The sequence below is a fragment of the Plodia interpunctella genome, chromosome 15 (genome assembly GCF_027563975.2).
Source record: "Plodia interpunctella isolate USDA-ARS_2022_Savannah chromosome 15, ilPloInte3.2, whole genome shotgun sequence".
NCBI lineage: Eukaryota > Metazoa > Arthropoda > Insecta > Lepidoptera > Pyralidae > Plodia > Plodia interpunctella.
In genome coordinates this window covers 1,649,308-1,675,320 of record NC_071308.1, presented here as the reverse complement: position 1 = coordinate 1,675,320, position 26,013 = coordinate 1,649,308, and the positions used below count along the sequence as shown (strand labels likewise).

The 26,013-nt window shown below is 37.3% G+C and overlaps 2 protein-coding genes and 4 non-coding genes across 6 annotated transcripts; 3 read left to right on the top strand and 3 right to left on the bottom strand.

Annotated features, from left to right (window-relative positions):
* Positions 1 to 912: 912 nt before the first annotated feature.
* Positions 913 to 25,919, top strand: LOC128676125 (uncharacterized). The gene is made up of 21 exons (XM_053756074.1): positions 913 to 1,095; positions 1,174 to 1,321; positions 1,739 to 1,871; positions 2,212 to 2,322; positions 3,279 to 3,384; positions 3,815 to 3,963; positions 5,336 to 5,424; positions 6,462 to 6,601; positions 12,001 to 12,227; positions 13,957 to 14,072; positions 14,758 to 14,924; positions 15,290 to 15,419; positions 16,148 to 16,236; positions 19,038 to 19,147; positions 20,342 to 20,524; positions 21,350 to 21,526; positions 22,753 to 22,839; positions 23,209 to 23,363; positions 24,149 to 24,282; positions 24,757 to 24,799; positions 25,130 to 25,919. The coding sequence occupies exons 1-21, from the start codon at positions 1,044 to 1,046 to the stop codon at positions 25,275 to 25,277; spliced, it is 2,694 nt and encodes an 897-aa protein (XP_053612049.1). The 5' UTR covers positions 913 to 1,043; the 3' UTR covers positions 25,278 to 25,919.
* On the bottom strand, positions 5,719 to 5,837 carry LOC128676218 (5S ribosomal RNA). Its single transcript, XR_008405390.1, has one exon. It is a non-coding gene; the product is annotated as a 5S ribosomal RNA (ribosomal RNA).
* LOC128676127 (acyl-CoA Delta(11) desaturase) lies at positions 7,316 to 10,978 on the bottom strand. The gene is made up of 4 exons (XM_053756076.2): positions 10,544 to 10,978; positions 9,550 to 9,748; positions 8,619 to 8,955; positions 7,316 to 7,946 (listed from the first exon to the last, which is right to left on the bottom strand). The coding sequence occupies exons 2-4, from the start codon at positions 9,740 to 9,742 to the stop codon at positions 7,439 to 7,441; spliced, it is 1,038 nt and encodes a 345-aa protein (XP_053612051.1). The 5' UTR covers positions 9,743 to 9,748; positions 10,544 to 10,978; the 3' UTR covers positions 7,316 to 7,438.
* Positions 14,293 to 14,411, top strand: LOC128676201 (5S ribosomal RNA). The gene has a single exon (XR_008405374.1). It is a non-coding gene; the product is annotated as a 5S ribosomal RNA (ribosomal RNA).
* On the bottom strand, positions 20,121 to 20,239 carry LOC128676209 (5S ribosomal RNA). The gene has a single exon (XR_008405382.1). It is a non-coding gene; the product is annotated as a 5S ribosomal RNA (ribosomal RNA).
* Positions 23,960 to 24,078, top strand: LOC128676217 (5S ribosomal RNA). Its single transcript, XR_008405389.1, has one exon. It is a non-coding gene; the product is annotated as a 5S ribosomal RNA (ribosomal RNA).
* Positions 25,920 to 26,013: the final 94 nt, after the last annotated feature.

Here is a 26,013-nt window from a genome sequence, read left to right as displayed (position 1 = left end):
TTAATTAAATGTTTGTTGCTATTTATGGCTAAATCAACAGAAAAAGCGTTGTTGATTTCACTTTTTTAAAAGAAAAAGTCTTTAAAATTTTTTATTCAATTTAGTTCGTTCCTTTTCTACAGTAAAAAGTACCTTTCTTGACCTATAAGGTTCATATCACAGACATTTTATGTATCTAGAGGTGTAAGTTCGGAGGTAGGTATTAGGAACATTACATAATGTTCTTATATCTGTAAATAGGGCATGGATTCAGAAAGGTCCCCGTGCGCGGGATAGAATGACAACACATCGCCTTTTCGCGGTTTTCGTAGTCTGCTCTTGCCAGCTGAGAAAATCATAGATTTTGATGGGTCTGGAGCAAATAAGACATTAAACACAGAAAATTACTTGGTAATGTTCTTATATCTGTAACATGAACATTAAACGCAATTTATGTATTTAATGGTATAATGTCAGGCGCGGGGGCCTTCTAAATCTATGGGTAATATTTACGACATTATCAGGGCATGTAACGTTACCAAATTCACACTATAAATTAACGTTAAATAACGTTATATCATAAACATAACACAAAGTACTTTATGTTATGTATGTGTACATATATTTCTATAACGGTCTAATATCTGTGATTTCCATACATAACACAATACTTACAAACTTTTTTCAATACCGTAGCGTTGTTTGTCACTATTTCTCGCACCTCAGTGTACTTGTATATGTGGAGGTCAGTGAACCTCAGGAACCCGCGTTGCGTGTATCAAACAACGTTATTTCTGTTAGTAGCATCACTTCCATTTGACAGAGGTAACATAGATTTAAACGTTAACATTTTGATGATATATAATATCTCGTTATAGAAGGGCCTAACGCGGTAAATCTGTATTCGCTGGTATTCGCCTACTCTCTACTCTACTCAACATTGACATACTGTCAATGTCAGTCAGTTAAGTCAACTCAATCTTTAATTTTGGAAGGATATGTTTACGTTGTGTTTGATTTGATTTTTATTAATTTTTGTTTCGAAGAAAATATTAACTATATTCATGGACGAATTGCGAGGACCGAGTATTCAAATAGTTCTTCATATTAAAGAAGGTAAGCAATGGCTTCTAAAAAGTGAAAAGCGTAACGAAGCTATGAGGAATTATGTTGTAATGAAAATTTTCTTTTTAGGTCTCGGTTTTGGATTTTTACGTAGCCCATTTATTGTGAGCGGATCTCTTAACGGGTATATCCTTGAGACTGACCCTACCGTGCCAACGCATGCTCCATATTTTGACGCTGAGCTAGTTTGGGAAGCAGATAAACGGAGGTTCAGAAGGTATACCTTTTTATCTTCCTCGAATGTTTTTTAATTGGTAATTTACCAAAGTGTAAGTTTTATAACTATTTCCTGTATATACAAGTGGTGGTTACTTAACATAATTATCTTAATAATTACTAGTTGGTCACAATGTTTGATGTATGTCTTACATACATTTATTGCATAAAGAAAACACATAGATACATAATTAGGCAGTGACGACAATGCGATGTGGAGTCGAAAAAGTAGGAAACCATATCCTGAGCTTCCATGCTCACTTATTGGGGAACAAACCGGGAAAAAGCTCAGATGAGCAAGAGACAGAAGCAGTGATGCAAAGGTGAAACTAACACTTCATTCTGTTTTTGTTTAACAATTGATAAATTGACTATTATTTTGCTAGTGTTTCTCAAAATTAAGTTAACTTTTTTCCAGTCTCCGTGTCCAGAATGTTCCCGTCAAAATCGAAGTGTTCAGTGTGGGCACCCAGGGAAAGAAGGACAAGATTGGGTACCTGCTGCTCAGCCTCTTGGGAGCGCAGCCGTGCCCATCCAACAAACTTGTTGATGTGAGAGTTACTGTTGACCTTAAAATAAAACATCTAATAAAGGTTTTTCTATTTGTCTGTATGGTGTGTAGTTCCACTCTACATATATATATGCTCTTAAAACTGTTTACAAAGTCACCTATATCTAAAGGTTTTTGGTATTTGAAAAGCATGACCCTATGGTGCACCCAGGAATGGCTCCAGGCAGAAGTGGGACCTCCTTAATGGTTTACTGATATGATTTTTTTGTCACACATTGAATGCAATAAAATCTCTTGTGACAACTATTAAAGCTTGTGTCAAAAATTACATGTTTGTAACAAACTTATCATGCATTAGTTTTAATCAAAAACACTTTCAGGTAAAGCACACATGGCACAGATTGCTGGGCGTGAAGGCGGAAGGCAAGTGTTGTCACCCGCAGCTGCTCATGAGCCTCACCATTGAAGATAGGGCCGGCACACTCACACCTGTAAGTAGTGGATGTGCATCCACCTATATCCCGTGTAAACTGAACATATCCAGCACTCATACAGCAGGTGCGGGATTTTAACGCACGTATACACGCATTCGCACGTATACACGCATTCGTTACAATTCTATTCTATGCAACCGTGTACCTAAAGTGTTGCACTGGCATTCAGAGCAGCCTCAGCACTAAATACTCGGACGATAAATAAATACTCGGACGATAAATAAATACTCGAACGTAGACTGTGTGCCTTAATATTAAACTAGGGACCCGCCCCGGCTTCGCATGGGTGCAATATTATACTTTTATTTACATAAAAACCTTCCTCTATAATCACTCTATTAGTAAAACCAGCATACTTTTAAAGATCTAAGCATACATAGGGACACACAGCGAGAAGAGACTTTCTCTTAAGTAATAATGAGAAAGAATTCAATAAGTGTCTGTCATGTTTTTGATGAAATTTGGAATAGATGTAGTTAATAACCTGAGTAGGTTACCGCGGGCTGAGTTGCGGCCAATGGAATTTTATACTTTTCTTTTGATTGTAATGCATGATTGTGATAAGCAAGGCCTTATGGTTACAGCCAGGATTGGCTCCAAACAAGGGAATCACTCAGTGTATTACTAAAGGGGTGGTGGTCAGGTATTTGGTGGCAATTAAGACCATCCGCCATTACATGAATGAATGAATGAAAAATTATTTATTCAAGTGACCAGATTCATTATGTTAGAACTATGTTAGCATAATATAAATTATATAAAATATATGACGAAAATAAATAAATCAATCAATTAATTTAGGAACTTTGTTCTTGTTGGTGGGGCATTTTCCATCTTATTCTATCCTCAGCCATCAATTTACCTCCATATACGACACGACCTCTGCCTTCTCTTTTATTTCATCTAAATAAATGCTTGTGTCAAAATGTGATTTTTGTAATTGTATGTATTAGAGGAACGAGCTCCGCATGTTCCACAGCACGGAGGCCGCGAGCCCCGCGCTGGGCCTCGCGCCCGACGGCGCACAGCGCTCCGGAAACTCGGTGCTTCTCACACTCAGTAAGTTGACCAATCAATCCGTCTGTCTCTCTGTCTGTTCGCGATAAACTCAAAAACTACTGCACGGATTTTCATGCGGTTATCACCAAGAGATAGTGTGTTAGAAGAAAGATAGAAAATCTAATTCTTATTTTATTATGGCATCTACACACTATTTGCATAGTTTTTTATGAGTACGGCGATAGTGTGTAGCCGGCATAAGACATACGAAAATGACGCATTAGCAAAAGTTGTTCAACCTGATAAGCATCTTCTGTTCACTTAAAAAAATAAAACATCCGATGTGGAGCTTGCTGCACTAAAAAAAAAAATTAAAACATTGCACCGTACCTTTGTGTTACTTTTTAAAATTCGCTACAGTCTACTGTCCACGCGAACGAAGTCGCGGGCATCAGGTATCATATAAAAGACATAAAATAATATGTTACAGATGAATACATAGCGGAGAGCAAGAAGACGGTTTCCTCTCCGGACCTCCAGCCGCAGCTGGTGTGTGACGACGGCCTCATCCAGATCGGAGAGGGAAAGCATCTTTTTGTACTCAGTATCACCATCGCCTCTGTGGAGAATTTAGATTTGGTGAGGAATAATGTAGAATATCCTATCGACATGAACAATGATGATCTATACATATAAAAAAAAACTATAAGTATGTTATGACGTTACAATGACGATATAATGACAAATAATTTTGGGGAGTCTTTATGTGACTAACAGAAGCTGAAGCATTTTTTTTTAGAATTTTCGTTTGTCTCATTTTGGTGAAATTTAAAAGGTATGTGAATCTGTCAATAGAATTTTTACGTTCATGGGGCATCAAAATCGGTTCAGTCGTTTTTGAAATATTCACAATTTTGTAAAAACTCATCGTTCACGAGGTCCAAGTTCGTGGCGAACAACTAATTAATTAATTGCTGCTTAAAATATAATGGAAAACAGACCAGTTTGCAGACCAATTCACATTTACTGACCATAAATTGTTGCCCAATTAGCAATTTGGCCGACCAAAAAAATAATTCTGCTTTTCAATATGATTGTTATTATTTTTTTCGCTCGCAAAAATGCGAATGCTCCTGACCATTTCAATAACACCCTTTTTTATACACATAAAAAAATTCAATGCATTGTTTTCAGAGCTCATGCAAAAAAAAAAGAAAAACATGTGTATTATGACAATGATGTGTAACTATCTTTTCTTTATAGGTCAAAACGTTAATTTTTTTACATGATATTTTAAAAAAAAATAAGTTTCATGTTTTTCCATCCTACTTAATATTATAAATGCGAAAGTTTATTAGTGTGTACACATACATCATGTGTTTATGTTTCTTACGCTTTCACGCAAAATCTACTGGACGGATTGTTATGAAATTTGGTACACGGGTAGAATATACCCTGGATTAACACATAGGGTACTTCTTATCTCGGAATTCTCACGGGAGCGAAGTCCCGGGGCACAGCTACGCCAGGACACAGATTACATAATACCCCAGTAGCCAGGATCAGATAATGATGTGTGGAGTAAAGTTATCATTTTCTGCGTTGATCCGTCGATAGATATCAAAGTAACCAAGGACGAAGATGAAATGGGTAACAAACTCTTCTGCTTTATTTAAGAGCGGATTTTATGTAGAAGAAAATGTTACTTATTTCGAACCGCACCCAAACGAAGTTGCGGGCACGGCTAGCTGTACTCCGTAAATTACCTATCTTCTCCACTTCGCACGATTTTCGGAATCTTTAGTAGTTCGAGCTGAATTTTGTACACACGTTTAGTTTAGATGACAAGCATGACATGGTGTACCGAGGAACGGCTCCCGACGAGGGAACTCCTCAGCGGCTTACTATACGGACATGATCTCTCTGATAACAATACAAGCTCGTGTCAAAAAAGTCATTTATGTAAAAAACTTATTTATATAAATTAAAATAAATGATAACATATTTTCAGCTTCTACCCGACAGTCTGAAGGATAGTAAAGAATCAGTGGAATGTTATATGGCGTATTCCGTGTTCACCCACAACATCATGACTGACAGGTAATTTTATTTAATATGAATAATGTACAGGTATTACACGAGCATTACCTTGTTTATCCTTCCGCCCGGCAAAATAGGTGTTTATTGAAAAGTGAGCTTTAATGCGTCCACTATAGAGATACTTTACATTGATAAGAAACTGTCGTTTTTGTAGCGGTGTTACGGCGAGTAGTAGTATGCTGAGCTTTATAACGCCTGATTATAAATATATATATATATTATATAAAAAAAAACTTTTTTTCTAGACCAAATGCACTTTGTTTTACAATTTTAAAAATGTAATTCTCAGCAAAAAGCCAACATCACGTGGTGTTCCCAGGCGGTCACCCATCCAAGTACTGACCACGCCCGACGTTGCTTAACTTCGGTGATCGGACGAGAACCGGTGTTTTCAACGTGGTATGGACGTTGGCGACAGTCACGTTGAAATAATTATACAGTTGACAAAATGTTCTATTATTTGACGCTGTATCATGTTTCTGAATTGGTGGTTGTTCTGAGATTCTTGAATTTTAAAGGAGATTAACAATGAAAAAGGGAATCTTCTGTTTTTCAATATCTGTTACTGGCTATGAGAAACGGAGCTGTGTCTGATCCATATACGGATAATTAAACTAATATTTATCTACAATTTGAAGAAATCAAAACTCGTCGAACAAATGTTATAGTTTGTGATGTCGGATGTTTCTCAGAGTGTTTTCAATGTCAATTTTCTTGAGGAAGGAATCATTTCCAAAATCAGTCATTCATAAAATGTACATTACCACAGTACATAACAGTCAACAGCACATCAACCTACCCAAATTCATTGCCGCTAAAATCGCTGCCATTACCGAGACAGAGGTTCATGCAGTGAAATGTGATGTTGACTGTGTACAGACTAATTGTTTTAAAGCCAGATAGTTAAATTGATTCTTGTCTTTGTTGAAATTTGAGATATTGTAATGACAGCTCGGCCGCAGCGGTCGAAACGCTCTGAAATCCACCCTGCCGTCGACCCTGATGTTTTAAATATACAATATGGTGTGCGGTGTCAGAGTGCGCTGCCTCAGCGCCGCGGCGCACTTCAACCTGCGCACCGCGCTGCGCCTGCGCGCGGCGCTGCGGACGCTCGCGCGCTACTTCGCTGAGTGCCCGCTGCTGGTCGCCAGGCTCTGTGTCGGCGACAACGATATCGGTGAGATGTTTATTTCTTGTTATTGACTGTTCAAATAGTTGGTCTATATAATAAATTAAAACTAGCGTGTAGTGGCAAAGAAAATAATTATATTGAACTTCCAAAATAGCAAATCGTAATTTTACATGTCAAAAACCATCGGCGGCAATCTCATCTGTCAATATAAGAAAATATTTAAACATAGAATACATTTTGATTTATTCTTTTATTAGTGGCCAGTGTACTGAACATAAAATCTGGACATTGACTTTCAATATTCATTTCGCTACAACTTTTGAAACCGATTTTGATCAAACATATTTAGGAACCACCGCATAAAAATTTGCTATAAAAAAAGAAAACCGCATCCAAATCGGTTCACCCGTTGATGAGCAACGCTGTCACGTACACAGACAGACACACTTAACGGTCAAACTTATAATACCCCTCTTTTGTCTCGAGGGTAAAACATAGGACTATGAAAGACTAAGGCTAGCCAGCTGTAACAAAGGCGTTTTGGTTTAGCCTCTGTAAAAATCTCTAAAGCCAATTAGCCTTTTAGCTAACTTATACTTTAGAGAAATATTCAAACCTTTAAACGAGTTTTTCGATAACTAACACCACGTAGTACCAACATATGAGCATGTTTTTATATCTGTTTGTATGTAGTAGTTTTCATAGACTACCATTTTCAAGGAAATCATCGGTGAAGTAAAGAAAAAAATTCAAGCAGCTCCTTCTAGAATTTCTTTAATTTCTCAAAAGGTCATTATAGTCTTTTTGTGATAATAAAATAATTTCCAAATCTTTATTCCTAAATAATATCATCATGTGAATACGTGGGCGTCGCCCAAAATTTTAACAACTTTTATGAGAATTTACCGCGTTCTTGAAAATCGTTGTACAAAAAATCTTCTGTTTCTTTTCATTGTTAGGAATATAGTATTGATCCGTGCCGTCGCCCTTCTTCAACACCCTGGCTCTCACCACGTCTTCCGAAGTAGTTTTCATATCGTACGCCAAGCCCAATTTGGCCATAAAATCTATGAATAATGTTGTTTGATTGTACTTTGTGTCTCCCAGTTCCGATGTCCGGTAGTCGAGGGGGAAACTGTGGTGGTAGTTGTGGTATCCTTCGCCTAAATTGGCTATACCAATTAAATGGCATTGCGTGCCGGCGGCCGTGACGTCGATCGGCTTGTAGCCGACCAAGTGGCTGATGCTGTTGATCGAGCATGAGAGGTTTAATACCATGTATATGCGGAAGATGTTTGCCCAAAATGCCATGTGCAGTGTTTCCCCCCACAGCGTTGGGATGTAAGTGGGGATGGCGTACGCTATGATTGCGCAGAGTATGGGGTAATGGCTGAAAAGAAAAATAGTAATGGATTTGTTATACATGTCACACTGCTTTTTAACTTATTTTTTAAAATAATAATTCTGGAATCGAGCGGGTATTGAACCCGCGCCCCTGTCTATCCGGGACAGTGCTCTTGACCACTGAGCTATCGAGACCATGAAATAAAAATATATAAATGCTAAAAAAAACCCGATAATGCATTAAAGAAATTTTCATAATTTCTCGTTTTCTCTCTACCTTGAAAAAAAAAAGTATATACATGCGCAGGGCACATAAATATATTTAAACTAGCTGCGGCCCGGGGCCGCTCCCATGGAAATTTTAGGATAAAAAGTACTCTCTGTGTTATTCCAGATTATATTCTACCCGTGTACAAAATTTCATAACAATCGGTCCAGTAGATTTTGCGTGAAAGAGTAACATACATACATACACACACACATCCTCACAAACTTTCGCATTTATAATATTAGTAGGATACTATTTCTGTGCATCATTTTAAAAGAAAAAAATATGATTCAGCTAAACAGTACCGTTATACACGATAATACATATTCTTCTTCTTCTTGTCGAGTCGCATTCAAACAAATGTCTATTCAAACTAATATTATGTGTATACACAAACATAACAAACTTAAAAAAGTAACTCCTGAAATCACATAAAGTCATAAAACTTACTCGTGTGTGAATTTGGTGTACGGGTTATTCCACATATCAGACACGTCGATCATCTTCAGTCTTTTCTCACACTCTGGATGTGGCAACACAAGTAAGAAGCCGAAATGGGAGAAGAAGAATCCTCTAGACGCGTTGTGTGGGTCAGCATCAGTATCGGAATGCGAGTGGTGAAGTCTGTGTCGCCTGACCCATGTGATTGGTGATCTTTGATGGGTCAATATGTAGAGGAATAGTAGAAATAATTCCAGTGGAGGCTTAGCCTTAAACGACCTGTGTGACCACAACCTGTGTATTCCAGCTGTTATGCCCAGCATGGACGGATTCACCATGAAAAATGCTGAAAAAAAAAATTACATTCATGATTGATTGTATTGCTTTTTGAGAATAGACTTCGGGGAAACAATAAAATCCATACTCCATATTAATAAAGAAAATATTTGTATTTTTTTTTATGTAATTAATAAACTCAGTAAGTACTGGACCGATTTTGATGACATTTGGCACAGAGATAGACGAAACCTTCAGGAATAACTTAGGCTTCTTTTTTTATTATGATTTTACCCGAGCGAAGCCGGGGCAGGCATATAGTATTAAATAAAAACCTCTTGGATTTGCCCTTTCAGCTAGGGCCAGTAGGCCTACCATCAACTTTTACAGAACGATTCCAATGCAACTCAGTTCAATTTAGGAACCCAAAATGAATCGCATTCATACAAAAAATTTAGTCTATGGTACGAATTTGTGATGCAGTTCAGTTTAGGTCGTAAAGTGGATCGCGTTAAGAGATGATAGTAAGCCCCCAGTACGAAACGCTCCGGCCAAGTGGCCCGAGTTATTTTGTTTTAAACTGAACAGAGTTGGGAAAAGTCTCCCCTAATTTCTTCCACTCCTTTTCTTTTATTAAATACACGCAACTAAAATGCATACTAACAGAAAATAATAGTGACAAGTTTCCCTTGTGTAAAAAGAAGGTAGCCGCCGTAGAAGCTACCGATGCTGTAGATTATCAACCACGGAGCCTCAAATGTGTTAATCTTGAACCTATAGTTGTCTGCTGAGAAAGGTTTTAGTCTGTCGTATTGTGGTTCGTCTGGCGTCGTCTCGGTTTCTATGTGAGGAGCCATCTTGACCTGAAAGTTAACAGTTTAAGATGGCGGAAGCTATAGTGGCGCCCTCATTAACAAACATTGTTGGTTCTCAGAGCGTTTCGACCGCTCCAGCCGCGCTGTCATTACCAGCCGTATTTTTTTTAAGGTAGGAATCATTTCCAAAATCAATCATTCATGAAATTGACATTACCAGATTAATGTTTTCAAGTCAGATAGTAAAATCGTGAGGCACCGTGAGGAAACCTGCACACTGGTTAGTATTATTAACTTGTGTGTGAAATGGAGAAGGCAATGGCAAACCAGTTGTTGTGTTTTATTGCACTTAATGACCACGACCCTCAGCCATGAGGAATATAAGACTATGAAGAAGAAAGGATAATTGTTGTCTTTGTTAAAATTTAATAAATGGAAATGACAGCGCAACATCAGCCATTGAAACGCTCTGAGAAACACCCTGTTTAAGTAATACAAAATAATGAACACGATTGCAGTCTCTATGCATGCTGCATAGATTTAAATTATGCGTGCTGCATTAATGAATTGTTAAATAAATATTGAATATATTGAAAAATAGTTGATCTATTACAGTTGACCGATAACAGATTAATATTCTATGAAAATGGAGAATAGACGACATATATTTGTAATAAATTACAAGTAAGTTTATTAATAAAATAAATAAATAAACACATTTTTTACGTGGTAACACCGAAGACAAATAAGAACAAATATGAGAAGTTTCTTTAAAAAAAAATATGGATTTATCGAATCGTATTCGTATATAACATTAGCATAATAAATCGTATATGACATTACCGGTGTGTGTGTGTGTATACCAGTCGATGCGTCCACACCGCACTTAGGCACTTCAAGTTATGATTATATTCAAAACAAATACCTGATTTATCAATTATTATGTATGTTTTTCTTTACAAAAAAAGAAGAACTAAAAAAATGCTTTGACGTGCCTCCGGTACCAAAAGGACCTGGCGTAACATCGGGGCACGTAATGCCTGGTTATGTAAATTTCTTGATTACGCAGGTACTACTGTGATATAGTGCGCTTTTTGTTGCCTGGGTATAAAAAAATGTGTGAATGCTTTCACATAATGAAAGACGAATAGTATTCTATTTAGGTTATAAAAAAAAAACTTGTAATGGTTGATGTTAAAAATGTGAAATAAATTAAAGTATTCGCCAAATTCTATTTATTTCAACTTTATAGCCGAAAATCAGAAAAAAAGACGTACAAACTACCTTTTGCCCGAGGCTTCGCCCGCGTTTTTTTCCCACGGGGAACAGTTGTTTTTCTGGGATAAAAGATACTCTGTGTCCTTCTCCATACTTCAAATTACATGTATGCAATATTTTAAGAAAATTGGTTGAGTAGATAGAGCGTGAAGAGGTACCAAACATACTATAGCATTTATAATATTAGTGGGATATCAAGTTAACCGTAAGACTAAATAGATATAGCATTCTCTCTCTTTTTATGTGAGAGCTACTTCTTTAGACTACTTCTTTTATAAATGTACAATTATGTTTCTTTACTATAATTTTGCCTGTAGTGACGAATGCGCACTTCATAGTTACTGGACTTGCCAAATATGAACTGATTTGAGCACATTCTCGTTAATCTATGGTTACTATTTAAAAAACTAATTTAAAAGTATTTATCAAAATTTGGTGAATGTCTGCCGATAGTGTATACCTGGCGTTATACTTTGCTTCTTTACTCTGGTTATAGAAAAAATATATGATCTACGCTTTATTATGCTAATTGAAAATAACAATATGCAGTAACATTAGCATACTGAATTTTTTATTGATATATTTAACACTAGATGTTGCCCGGGGCTTCGCTCCCGTGTGAATTTTGAGACTAATGGTGAATTTAAAAATAAAAATAGTTTCCGTTCGGTAGTTTCGGAGATTATCCGCCTCATACATACAAAGTCACTAACGCTTACCTTTTTATAATAATATATAGATAACAAAACTTTGTCCGAGTATCTATTCTGCTATCGTTAAAACAAATTTAAAGTTCATATCTATATGTTTGAGGCGGGTTATCTCCGAAACTACCTAACCGATTTCAAAAATTCTTTCACCATTAGAAAGGTACATTATCCAAGAATGCTATAGGCTATATTTTATCTCAAAATTCCCACGGGAGTGAAGCTCCGGGCAACGTCTAATACACTTATAAAATTGAAATGATATAAAAATCCATTGATGCATGATGATTAACGACAATAATTTTAATTTCCCAGGTATATGCAGCTTGGACCTCCGCAAGCTGGTCCCCACCGACGAGCTGAAGCTGTTCCTGCACAAGTTCTGCAACAGCGAGCGCGCGCTCAGCATCTCCGAGCGCTGCTTCCTGCTGCGCTGCGCGGGCGCCTCAGCCGCCGCCGCCTCAGCCGCCGCCAGCGGCAGGAGGCCCTTCGTCGACGTCCACATCTGCTTGAAGTACGTCGGCGTGCAGAAGGACACAGAGGTTAGTTCAAATCCTAACCCCACATTTCAACTCAACTTCTGCCGCTGCCGGAAATATTTCCCAAAATACTTCTACGGCAATAACGACGCTAGTGTGCGTTTACTCTCAGCCTTCATATTCTTATTCTTTCTCTTTCTTCTTTATTTATCAACTCGCAAAAATGACTGACGTCGATCTCGTCGAGGTTGCTGGTTCGACAACATTATGTCTGATCAGTATAAATCATCCCATATTACCTGTTCCACTCCTGTGTGCGCCGGGCAGCGGCAGTGACGTGAGCAGTGACAGCGCGAGTGACCTGTTTACATACTTGTACTGCACACTGGGATAATCACTTCCCTGCCCAATACGTGTAAATGTGGATTTACATATGTACTTCATATTCGTTTATAAATAAAAAAAAATATAGGAATCGGCGGCCCTATTGGATATTCCAATGCATAAATCTAACCTGTTAAAATTTTCGCGGTTGCGCGAGCGTTGGCATTGGTAAATCGTGAGGTAGATCATATTTTCTTGTGAACTGCAGAAATCCACAGATGTTGCCTTTACAAGTGTAGAAAATAATAGTGATTTGAATAAATAGAAGATAAGAAGCCCTTTGATTAATTAAGGATGTGTAGGTTATAGCATTAATAAATTCAAAGTCGTGACTGGCAATATATCCGAATCTCAAACAGCGACGTGACCTAATTCGATCACGACATTTTTTAAAATGTAATTTCACACATCCCATTTGTTTGTTTGGTTTTGTGTAGTAAAAACTACAGAATACATATAATGAATTTTAAGTTTTTTTTTTGTGTTCACAATGTGCCGGAATTTATTTTCCAAGCGATTTACATATTCGCCTGTCAAATTTTGCCACTTAAATTTCATCTATATAGCTTTCGTTGATTTTTTTATGTCGCCACTGTGCATTGTTTATGGTTAAGCATGACCTAGATGATAGATGACCTCAGTGGCGCAGTGGTAAAGTGCTTGCCTCTGAACCGAGAGGTCCCGGGTTCGATCCCCGGTCGGGTCATGATGGAAAATGATCTTTTTCTGATTGGCCCGGGTCTTGGATGTTTATCTATATATGTATATATTATAAAATATAGTATCGTTGAGTTAGTATCCCATAACACAAGTCTAGAACTTACTTTGGGGCTAGCTCAATCTGTGTAATTTGTCCTATTATATTTATATTTATTTATATTTACCTAGTGGTGCACCCAGGACGAATTCCTCAGAGGAAACTGGATTGGCTCGATTCTTATATACTTTGTTGGGTTAATCGTGTTTAAACATTCGATCATATAACGTTGTGTGCCAATGCCATTCGACTTATATTATATACTTTTTAACTTGTACTTTGTAATAGTATTTACATTTGTGTACTAGAGAACAAAACACAATAGTGATAAACACTTCACATGACATGTCAGAAGTGCTTATCATCATTGTTTTGCGGCATTTCTTCTTAGCATTGATTTTTCTGAAATGCTAGTGGTCTGTAGCCTTTTGAGAAATCCTACTAATGTATGTTACTCTTTCACGCAAAATTTACTGAACCGATCGTTATGAAATTTGGTAAGTACATGGGTACAATATAATCAGGAATAACGCAGAATACTTTTTATCCCAAAATTCCCACGGGAATGAAGCCCCAGACAAGATCTAGTGTTATAAAATTAAAAAATCATACGTGTCGCAGTTTGTGTTAAGTGAATGAAGCGGTTTTCAGAAGCCGCAGAACCTGACGTCTCGCAGCGCGACGCAGCTGACGAGCGCCAGCGCGGCGCCGCCGGCGCCCGCCAGCGGCAGCTGCACCGACCTCGGCGTCGGCAGGACTACTACCAGGTATGCCTTTATAGGTAGCTCCTATCGCTTTCTTGAACATTTTTATTGATGATTGTAAATCCCAAACGTTTATGTAATTTCGATGTATTTTATCATTTTAAAATATCCTAGTTTAAGAAGTGAATATTATACACAGATATTATACATATAGAACTCTAATATACAGTCTTTGAAAATACTTCATTATTAAAATATAGTTAACTTTTTCGCCAATCATATCGCCAACGTCCATACCACGTTGAAAACACCGGTTCTCGTCCGATCACCGAAGTTAAGCAACGTCGGGCGTGGTTAGTACTTGGATGGGTGACCGCCTGGGAACACCACGTGATGTTGGCTTTTTTGTCTGTTTTATTGAATGTGTTGCTCATGAATTAAACAAAAAATTTAAATTTTTCGAAAAATATATGTGAAATAGTTTTGTATAACAAAACAATAGGTATATTTTTGTGACTAATCGACAAAAACCATAGTATATGTAAACAAGTTATAATAGATAACCTATTATAACTTGTTTACATATATCTAATCACTCTTATTCATAAAGAAATTAAACCGAACTAATAATAATAAGTATGATGTTAATAAATATGTTTTGTCTCATTCAATCAATGTCAAATATTGTGTCAAGTGCGATGGCGACAAAGTATACACACGGCAGCTATTAACAAGCAAACAATTACAGATACGCAAGCGCATCGGGCGATGCGTCGCTGCACACTAACGAAATAGCGAAGATTATAAAGAATATGTGCGAGTCCTTCACGCAGAGCCAGGAGAAACTGATCGCGTCGCGATTGAGGCCGACCACCAGCGACGCGCAGATACAGTGTGACGCTGCGCCGGAGAAAGGTGGGCTGCTAGAGGTGGTTCCCGCCTTACAGTAGGACCAGACCACGACACAACAACATCATGAGTAGGGCCACCTGGCCCAGGCAGAAGGGGCAAACCCAAGAAGTGCTGGCTTGATGTCGTCATGATATGGCCAATGGTCTCTAACTAGAGTTGCCCATGACCGTGCGAAGTGGGGACGAAAGTGTAGGAAAACGGACCCTGGGCTTCGACGCTCAACGGCCGGAAAGAAGCTCAGAAAATGCTCAGATGAGAGAGAATAGGATCCATATCGAGCGAGTCGTTCTGTCGCATTACAATAATAAGAAAGTGGTAAAACGGACTCTTGAAGTAACAATTTTACGTGTAACCTACTATTTACCCAGGAGATACCTGTCAAAGTGATAGAAACGAGGAAGAAGACGAACCCAACGTGGAGAAGTTCGCGGGCGACGAGCGCCTCACCGCGCGGCCGCTGGAGGACCTCACGCACATCGAACACATGCCCACTCCCAGGTTAACGTCCTCTATAGACGAAGAAGGCGCCATGATGACGCCACAGATGATGTCGTATTGGTCCATACAAATTTGGCTGAGTCGACACGCTAAGAATTTAGACTTATTCCTCATGGCTGATTGTAGTCATCACGTGGAATGAAACACACCGAACAACCCTTTTGACACTAATCAATGGAATGGTTCGACATTGCCTTCTCCATTTCACAGGTTGATAATCGACCAGAGTGCTGGTTTCCTTACCACAATGTTTTCCTTCACCGGAAGCAAGTGGTCGATAAAACTACTATACATGAGTCAGATTGGTATACAAACTCATGTGGCACGAGTAGGATTCGAACCTGGGACCTTTCGGTTCACAGACGGACGTCTTAACTATTACACCACCATCGCTAATTTAATTAGTTTTTGAAGAATCCATGTGAATTTCACGAGCGTTTTGAACGCCGTGGGTTTTCATTAGTGTTTATTAAATTGTACCATACACAGTAATCAATTTAATTATCCTATTTTATAAATAAGTAAAGTACTGGTACAATGTTAATTTTATAAATGTTTAATTTAAAAAATATATCCTATATTCAAAAAAATGTGCGACGCTAATGAAACGCTACACGCCGCGTTCAAACATTCTTAAATGCTTCTGTCTGTCTGTTTGACGTCCACAACTACTTACAAGCAATGACGGCCACGCCCTTATTAGCTGACAAATGTCTTTTTTTTTTCAGAGAACCAAAAAAACTAGAGACGAGCAAAAGCGACACGTGTATCCATCAGACGTGTAAGAGTCAAACGTGCGTCAATCAGAATGAAAAAGGTCAGTTTGTTATCCTAACTAATATTATAAATGCGAAAGTAAGTTTGTTACCTCTTCAAGCTCTACCTACTCAACCAATCTTCTTGAAATTTTGCATACATGTAGTTTGAAGTATGGAAAAGGACATAGGGTACCTTTCATCCCGGAAAGTTAACGGGGGCAAAGCAAAAGCTAAATTGATAGTCATATAGCAACATTTTATATATACATATTTCCCACATAAAAAATCCGAATATTACAGATTTAAATTCAAATTCAAAATTCTTTATTCAATTTATGTTGGGGTTCTTTATTCAATTTACGTCAATAAGTGATGTATATGTATATCATATACATCCCTGATTGACGTCAAAAAAATTACTTAAACTAAGTCTACTCTTACAAAGCGCAGGTGAAGAAGAAGCGGCGCAACAAACTTCACCGCAGCCTTTTCTCCAAGGACGTCAATTAACAAATATAGGTCTTATACATATGTTAAACATTAGGAGGACGAATTTACATCATTATTAAAAATTTGAATGAGTAAATAAAATAAAAGTTGTATTTCCAATAAAATTATTGAAAATTGTCACAATATAAAAAAAAAATTAAAGCTAAATGTACAAAACGTACGTAATAATGTCATAAATCAATTATAGTAGAACCGCCTAAATGAGTCCTCGCCCGCGGAGTACAAGGGGCGCGGGGGTACGACGACAAAGGGGACCGAGAGAGGTGCGGGCGGCGGGCGCATTCTTGTAAAAACTCAGTTCGCTCGCTACGCGGTTAGCGATCACACGTGTTGACAGTTGCGGACGCCTTGTGAAAGTTATACATGAGATTACATTCTCAAGATGAGTCGAAATGTTTTCGGACATAGAATTAATAGTCAGTGCAAACAAATGGCGTTTAACGTATATGAATATTTTAGAAAAAAGAAACTCGACCCAAATTCTGATGAATATAAACAAGATATACCTTTAAATAAAACTGTAGCAGAAGTTACTGGATTATCAGAAAAGACTGTATCTAGAATTGTACAACAAGGGAAAGCATTAAATGACAACGAGAGATTTAAATCACCAAGAAAACCAAAACAGGTTCGTAGAAAAAGAGTGGAAATAGACGATTTCACAAAAGGAGTGGTAAGAAGAAAAGTCACTCAGTTTTACACAATTTTCAAAAAAATACCTACTCTGAAAACTTTGAACGCTGTACTTAGAGAAGAGAATATATTACACTGCGGCAGGGAATATTTAAGGCTATTATTACATGATCTAGGTTTTAAATTTAAGAAATGCGGATCTAAAAGGAAACTCCTTATCGAACAGCCAAATATCACATCGTGGAGGTGGAAATACCTAAATACTATTAAAAAATATCGTAGAGAAAGAAGACATATTTTATACCTTGACGAAACTTATGTAAACGCGTCTCATAACGTTTCAAAATGTTGGCAATCAAAGGATGAACTTGGCGTTCTATCTCATATTGGTAAAGGGGACCGTTTGATCATCGTACATTGTGGAGGTCAAATTGGATTTGTAGACGGAGCCCTTGTGATATTCAAATCCAAATGTAAAACAGGTGATTATCACGATTCTATGAATTTCGCAAATTTCAGTAAATGGATAAATGAAAAGCTCATGCCTAATATACCGCAAAATTCTGTCATAGTAATGGACAACGCAGCTTATCATTCGGTTCGAGAAGAGAAAAAGCCAACTATGGCTTCTACCAAGCCAACTATGCAAGAATGGCTACGACGACATAACGTGCCTTTTGATGAAAAACTTAGAAAAGATGACTTATATAAATTAATTAAAAGCCATTTCACAGAAGATATTTACAAAATTGACGAGGTATTGAAAAGAAACGGACACGAAGTATTGCGTTTGCCTCCATATCACCCAGACCTGAACCCCATTGAGTTGGTCTGGGGTGATATCAAAGGACAATTAGCACAAAAAAGTATCGACTCTAATTTGGACCAGAAAAAAGAAATATTAGAGAGATTATTTGCTGAATATCCCAAAGAGAAATGGGAGAATTGTGTTAAACACGTGATTAAAATCGAAGACGAATATTGCAAACATGATGGAGCACTAGATGAAGTTGTTGATTTTATTATTAATGTGCAAGACGATTCTGATGATTCTGATGATGGCTGTTTCGAAAGTGAAGAATCAAGTTCCAGTGATACTGATATTATGGACATAAGTGATTGATTTATAATTTTGATAAATTTTGCATAAATAAATATTACATACATAACTTTATTACCTTTTTTTTACCTACATATCATACCTATATATCATAAAATCACATTTTTATCGAATTGTTTTGTATGAAAAATAAAAATTTGAAAATAACAATAATCGAAAAATGCTTATGCTATTTAATTCATGTACGTGGTCTCGTTGATACCATGGAGATATGGGATAACAAAAGGAACACGTTGTATAGTTTACAGTTGTTTCATTCAAATTTTGTATAGCCATTATTAATTTTTTAATAAAAATCTTCACCTGTTTGCCGCTAACCACTATGACTTCACATATCTCAAGAAATGTCCAGTAACATTTCGCCTCTTGTATTACACGCTACGCTCGACCGCCGCCCGCACCTCTTTCGTTCCCCTTCGTCGTCGTACCCCCGCGCCCCTTGTACTCCGCGGGCGAGGACTCATTTAGGCGGTTCTACTATACATATGTTATGAGGATACTGCACCAGGCTTGGGCCAAACATTATTGTCGTTCACATAATCGTCAGATTTGTTATATGCCTTTTTACAAAGTAATTTCTAAATTTTTTGTCGACAGACATGGTGAAGCTGTTGATATCGAATGCGGACAGAGACGCCATCATGCAGAGGTTTGTGGACGAACTGGAGGACTGGAAGGAGAAGCAACAACAACTGTTCACTTGCCAGGTAATTATTTAATAACTAGCTGATGCCAGCGATTTCGTTCCCGAACAATTTTTGGTAAGGAGTCAAAATTATTACAGAAATTCTTTTATACTGACGAAGCGTAACGTTAACTATAAATACAGAAATGAAAAACCATTATGACTCTTCTTCAGGTGTTCCAGATACATATCTGCATTGACGACCTCGGTGGCGCAGTGGTAAAGTTCTTGCCACTGAACCGAGAGGTCCCGGGTTCGATCCCCGGTCGGGTCATGATGGAAAATGATCTTTTTCTGATTGGTCCGGGTCTTGGATGTTTATCTATATATGTATTTGTTATAAAAATATAGTATCGTTGAGTTAGTATCCATAACACAAGTCTCGAACTTACTGTGGGGCTATCTCAATCTGTGTGATTTGTCCTAATATATTTATTTATTTATTTATTTATTTGCAAACATATACAGTACAGTATAAGAATTTATACATAAACAGGAAATGCTCGTCAGGCTGAACAACTTGCTAAGGCGTCATTTCTATATTTCCTATAGTTTAACTGGACCATCACGGGTCTGCATCAGGCGTTCTAGATCTTCGATTTTTATACCTCAACAGAAAATGCTCTTTAGACTGACTAGTTTAGAGTTTATGGTTCTCCATGAGGTGTTCCAATTTTTAAAATTATTTATATCTTATATGTTGCCCAGGCTTAATAGCTATATAACAAAAAAAGTTTCATTCAACTCCGTTCAGTAGTTCCGAAGATTATCGTGTACAAACAGACAGACAAATGGACGGATATTTTTTCAAATTCTTTTTTTGATATTATGACTAACGCCTAATTTTGTTTTTATGTAAATTTATTTAATGTATAGAATTTTTTTATACTGTTTTATTATATGTATTGATAACTTTCTGGAAATTGTTAAATATTGTAAAATAAAACATACGTTGAAATATTTTGAAAATTTCACTTTTAAGATACTTACAAAAAAGCCAACGTCACGTGGTGTTCCCAGGCGGTCACCCATCCAAGTACTGACCACGCCCGACGTTGCTTAACTTTGGTGATCGGACGAGAACCGGTGTTTTCAACGTGGTATGGACGTTGGCAATCGAGATGATGAAATATTCGGTCTCGTTGTTTCAGTAAAATATTTGTTTTACTAAAATTTGCATAGGTTTTCCACGAATTTAGAATTTGACCTCCCCCAGTTAAAGCGCAAAGAAGAGTACCACTTGGAGCTGCTGTCGCGGGAGTGGTCCCGGCGCCGCTCGGAGCTGGAGTCGCGGCTGCGCGCGGCGCTGGAGCGCGGCCGGCTGCTGGCCGCGGCGCTGGCGCAAGCCACCGACGACTTCCGGCTCCGCGGGTATCGCAACTCGCAGAGGGAGAACAAGGTGCACTAGCTACACTCACACATTTTCATCAATTTCTTCTATGTTGTATAAAAGACAAAATGTAAATAATATTAGATTAGTAGCCAACAGCTGTAAGGCATCAATTGCAGCCCCAGCGAGGGACTATTATAGGATGGGAGGATGACTATTATATTCATACGAAGACAAGGCTGAATAGCGAAGCGACCTCTTTGGCCATTGGGCTAAATGCATGATGTCTATTGCCAGTATGATAGTTAGATATACGCGAACTTTTTGAAAGAGTGAAGTGTTTTTTTTTTAATTACTTACCGCCCTAGGGTTTTTGTAGCTACATACGCCCTAGAGCGCTTATTGGTCACCTACAAGCCCCATTTGGGGGTAATAAGGACCTACTTGCCGAATATGAGACATGTAGAAATATTTATAGCGCCGCTGTATTGATACATACTACTTACAAATAAAAAAACGGTACACTAGATAATTGATTTGTTTAAAAAATGTTATAATGTTATAGTTTTCTATTGGACAATTTACTAAAAAGAAAACGATAACCACCACTAAAATCTTACTTGTAAAATACAATAATATTTTCTATAATGGTAAACTATAGTACAATAAATGTGCTGTTAAAGATAAAGTTTTGTCTAGTGTAACATAATATATTGTGGTAATTTTTTAGTTTCCGCTATGAATTGAAATCAATGTACACAAATATAATTTTATGCTAGTAAGCCAGGAGCGTTCTCTTAATAAATGAGACTTTTTTAAAATTAATATTATGTAAACAACATACAATATTATACCTTATGAAATCAAACAAGTTGATTTTATCTTAATTTGCAGTTGCTAGACGCGAAGAAGGCTTTAGAGGCGCACTACACGGCTAAGTACCAAGAGTTACGCGAAGCTTCTCAGAAAATGGAGGACGATATGAACCACCAGCTCAAGTTGAAGGACATGAGGATAGAAGAACTGGAACATAAGCTAATGCAGATGGAGAAACAAATTGAGAATCTCAAGGTACACTTTATCTCTCATCTTCGTGTGTGGAAATGGCATTAGGAGCTGTGACGCCCCGAAAACCCAGGGTTCGCGTAAAATCAACCATTACTTTGTAAATTAATGTAACTATGATTTTATAACCTGCCCTCTTTGGAGATGCTATTATTGCCCAAATGTTATGTGTCCCTTATTCGCTTCGTACGTATGCAAGGGAAGCTTATCAGAAAATGGAAGACGATATTAATCGCCAGCTCAAATTGATAGAAGAAATGGAGCTTCCATACAAACAAATGGCTGATCTGATTTTCTATGGAAATTCAAAATTTTATGTCCTCATTTCACTTCGGTTTCTTTTTTAAGTTTTTGCATTTTGTTCAAGCATATTTAAAAAAAACGTCTATTATTTAAAAAGCCAACGCTGTATAGATGCGCCATCAACTGTTACATTGTTACCGCAGCGCCAATTTTCTAACAAAACATATTATAAAAACATGTTAGGAAAGCCGCCCGTCCGCTGCGGCTATCACGCTTGTGTACTCCGTATTGCGCTGTGCCCTACGTCTTCCTTCAGTGAGCGCTAACAGAATGAGTCGCTTCCCCTCCCCGCACGCGAACGCGGGGCATGTTATCCATTCGGTTCGGAAAACATGTTTTTGTTATTTTTCTAACATAACTGTTAGACTACGCCCATAATCGGTTAGTAAAACCTGTTCTATATGTTAGCTAACACGAAACCACGGCGCTGCGGACCCGGCTTTATTACGCCTATATAATTAAAAGAACAAGCGTTTTTTAAGAAAAAGCGTTTTAAACGCAAAATTTGAGCAGTAGCTTTAGGTTATTACATAGTGCTTCGATAAGAAAGGAATTTTCAAAATTGTACCCCCAATTTTTACCTCTTTAGGGTTCGAAAAATAACGAAATTTTTTTACTGATCTACTTGAAACTTGGCATAAATACTATGCAACAAAAATAATGAAACCCGTGTTTCAGGATTTCTTAAAATTTGACCTTTAGGGTAGTTAAATGAGGGTGAAAAGAAATAAAATTTCGTCAACTAAAGATATAAGTAGACAGCTCAGCGGTAAACACCATTGCATTCACGTTGTCACTGTTGATGGTTCGAATCTTGAACTTCAATTATTTTAAATTAAATCTGATTACCTATATAGGGTGATTTCTGAGAAGGTTTTACCCGAGCGAAGCCGGGACGGGCTGCTAGTTAAATTATATATGACTTTCAGGCTAGTGTGAAGAACAGTGAAAAAGATGCGGAGAGCAGATATTCCGGACTCACCAAGGATCAGACCGCGAGTCTCATCCAAGAATTGGTAAAATATGTTTTGTTTCTCACCAGCCTATCCTATAAGCATTATCTCTATATATCTCTCTCTCTCTCTCTCGTCTTCATGTAACCGGAAACGGTTGCATTCGGTACGGGGTTGAATGTATAAAATAAACAGTTTGGCTGTGACTGTGATTTTACATCAATCTACTACTTTTATTAATACCATCATCTAGTGACTATCCTAGGACGGATTCAGTATATATTGCCGGTTTTTCATTGCGGCTAATAAAAGCTCTCATACAAATTACGCAATGTTCAACTGTTCGACGACAGTGTGGAGCTGGTATGAAGTAACAAAAAATAAACGTTGTTTCTACGAAATAAAAAATAAAACAGACTATCTACTTCCCAGCGCTGCCTAGAAGAGAAGCTGGACAGCTCGGTGCAGTCTAAAGCGTTCTTCAAGGAGCAGTGGGGCCGCGCCGTGCGGGAACTGCATCAGCTGAAGCTGCATCTCCGCAAGATGACGCTGCTGCAGCTGCAGCACGACCGCCGGGAGCTGCAGCCGTCTGTGTCTCTCTCTCCCTCCCTCTCTCTCTCTCATCCGTGCGAGTTTACAAATTTTATGTACATACCCGCACTCTAGCGCCACCGTAAAATTTTATCAATATCTTTTATATATTATCGATAACTAAAACATATTTATTAAAAACAGTAAAAATATTTTGTCTGTAAGTACATTTAGTATTTTTAACTGAAATTGATAGAGTGACATTAAAAATATTCATAGAGAGTAAAAAAGATGGTCTGTCTGTGTATGATTACGCTTATCTCCGAAAGTACTGGACGAATCCAATGAAACTTTTGTTATATAGCTATTAAGCCTGGGCAACATATAGGGTATAAATTATTTTGAAAACACCAGACACCAAAAATGGTTCGCCACGCGAACGATGTAGCGGGTATCAGCTAGTTGGTAACTAAAATAATAATGTTAACATATTATGCTACACGGAATGAAGAATTTTATTGGAAAACATTACTATTTTTCACTGTACAATGTTCAACTACACCGACAACGGTGGTCATTAAAATCCGTAATAATAAGTAATTATTCCTCTATTTCAAAATTGTATAAATAGTGATATTTCATCACTATTATCGCCAACGTCCATACCACGTTGAAAACACCGGTTCTCGTCCGATCACCGAAGTTAAGCAACGTCGGGCGTGGTCAGTACTTGGATGGGTGACCGCCTGGGAACACCACGTGATGTTGGCTTTTTGTTGTACAGTTTATAATAATGTTATTGTAAAATTCCTCTAAAAATATATTTTTTAAACTATTTCAGAATGGACCCAATGCAAGACCAAGTAGACAACAACTTGGTGATAGAGAATGAACTGGATTTGAAGAAACTAAAGGACGATTTCTATGTGGACCTGCTGGCCAACACGCCCGGCCTGGAGTCGCACTCTATTCTAAGTAACTGTTTTAACATTCACAAGCTTTAGATACTATCATAAGTTTTTATTACTAGTTTATATCATAATATACTAGCATCAAAATTAGTTCCGCGACTTTGTTTTAGAATTTGTAATGATGGCATGGAATTTTACATGTGAATAAATCAAAATCAAATCATTTATTCTGAAATTAGACCTTCACAGACACTTTATTCACGTCAAATTTTACATTTGTATAGAAATTTCTCAAGAAGCTGTAACTTCTTCTTACTACGTATGTTGCCAGGAAAATAAAAAAAAGTAGCGACTTAAATCCGCATGACAACTTTGATTCGCAACTTTTTTCATTATTATCACTATTTTAAGATAGGGCCAACCTGTACACTAGCGCCACTATCAAATTCATATAATTTTTTTACATTAATAAAATTCTTGATGTGAAAATGTATTCTTATTATATCTTGTAAATATACTTTGTTTTAAATGATTTCAGGTAATTCTGGCGCTGGTGGAATAGATATGTGCGAGGATTTCAAGTGAGTATTAATATTTGTTGATAACCAGATTATAAGATAAAATTAGATGACATCTTTATCCCTTACGGGATAGACAGAGCCGAGAGTTGCGAAATTCAAAGGTTGTGTTTTAGCTGTATGGTGAAATAAATAAATATGTAACAGAAATAATAAGTTATAGTTGCCCTTTCATTCAGTTCACAATTAATTTACCGTAATATATCAAGTTGCATTCCATGTAGGTACTTTATGCGGTTTTTTAAGACAATAAATTAATTAATTAAATTAACTTGCAAATGGGAAACTGTGTAGTACTTGTTTCTAAGGAATTAATGACAATGTGTATAACAGCATGGCGGCCAAGAACCCGCTGAGCGAGAAGCTGACGTCTCTGATCGCGCGGCGCGACGCTCTCGCGCTGCAGCCGCGGCCCGACCAGCTGCTGCTGCGGCGGCTCAACCGCGACATCCGCGCCATGCTGCTCAACTGCGGCACTTGACTTCGTCACGTTGTGTTTTTTTTTTATTGATCGTGCATAGCTAAGGCGGTCTCTTACCGGTCGAAAAAATAAAATTTTCAAATGCATCCACATAATATAAATTTAAGTTATTAGACCAAATGGCAACTACCGTATTTAGCAATATGAATGATTGGCAAAGATACTTGACCAAATTTAAAGGTTTTATTTTCTTGTCGAACTTATATAGCAGCAACGATTCTTTCACCGGCCCAGAATAGTTTGTTAATTCACTCATATTGCACAATATAATTTTCTTGGTTGAAGGACTTTTTTAACACCAAACAATGTGTTATTATTATTGTAAAACTTAAAAGTCTATATTTAGCTGGTGTCCAAGAAGTCAGTTGTGGCTTTTTACGCTAAAAAATTATAAAGTATATGCCTAGGATAATACAATAATGATCTATGACTTAGCGGAAATTAGAAAAATTTACAAGTTTGAAACACATGGATACTTTCCTTGCCCTGTGTTAAGTATTATTACCCTAATTTTAAGTTTAGGGAAATTGAATTTGACTCACAATGTGTGATCTGAATAGGACATATTGTTATTTCATCTGACATTATTTTTTATGTATAATGTAATGAAATTGTTGTTAAATAAATGAAGTTATTATTAATTTTTATGATTTCCATATTTTTCCCATTAAGATTTTCAAAATAGTTTGAGTAATTATCAGATCGCCAATATTTCTGTTGAAACTGCATTAAGTCA

Coding starts and splice junctions, on each gene's coding strand:
- LOC128676125 (XM_053756074.1), top strand. CDS start 1,044: ATGGACGAATTGCGAGGACCGAGTATTCAAATAGTTCTTCATATTAAA. Junction 16,237..19,037: donor CGTCAATCAGAATGAAAAAG/GTCAGTTTGTTA, acceptor TTTTGTCGACAG/ACATGGTGAAGCTGTTGATA. Junction 21,527..22,752: donor AACAAATTGAGAATCTCAAG/GTACACTTTATC, acceptor TATGACTTTCAG/GCTAGTGTGAAGAACAGTGA.
- LOC128676127 (XM_053756076.2), bottom strand. CDS start 9,742: ATGGCTCCTCACATAGAAACCGAGACGACGCCAGACGAACCACAATAC. Junction 8,956..9,549: donor ACTTGTCACTATTATTTTCT/GTTAGTATGCAT, acceptor TTTTTTTTTCAG/CATTTTTCATGGTGAATCCG. Junction 7,947..8,618: donor TACACCAAATTCACACACGA/GTAAGTTTTATG, acceptor TTTTCTTTTCAG/CCATTACCCCATACTCTGCG.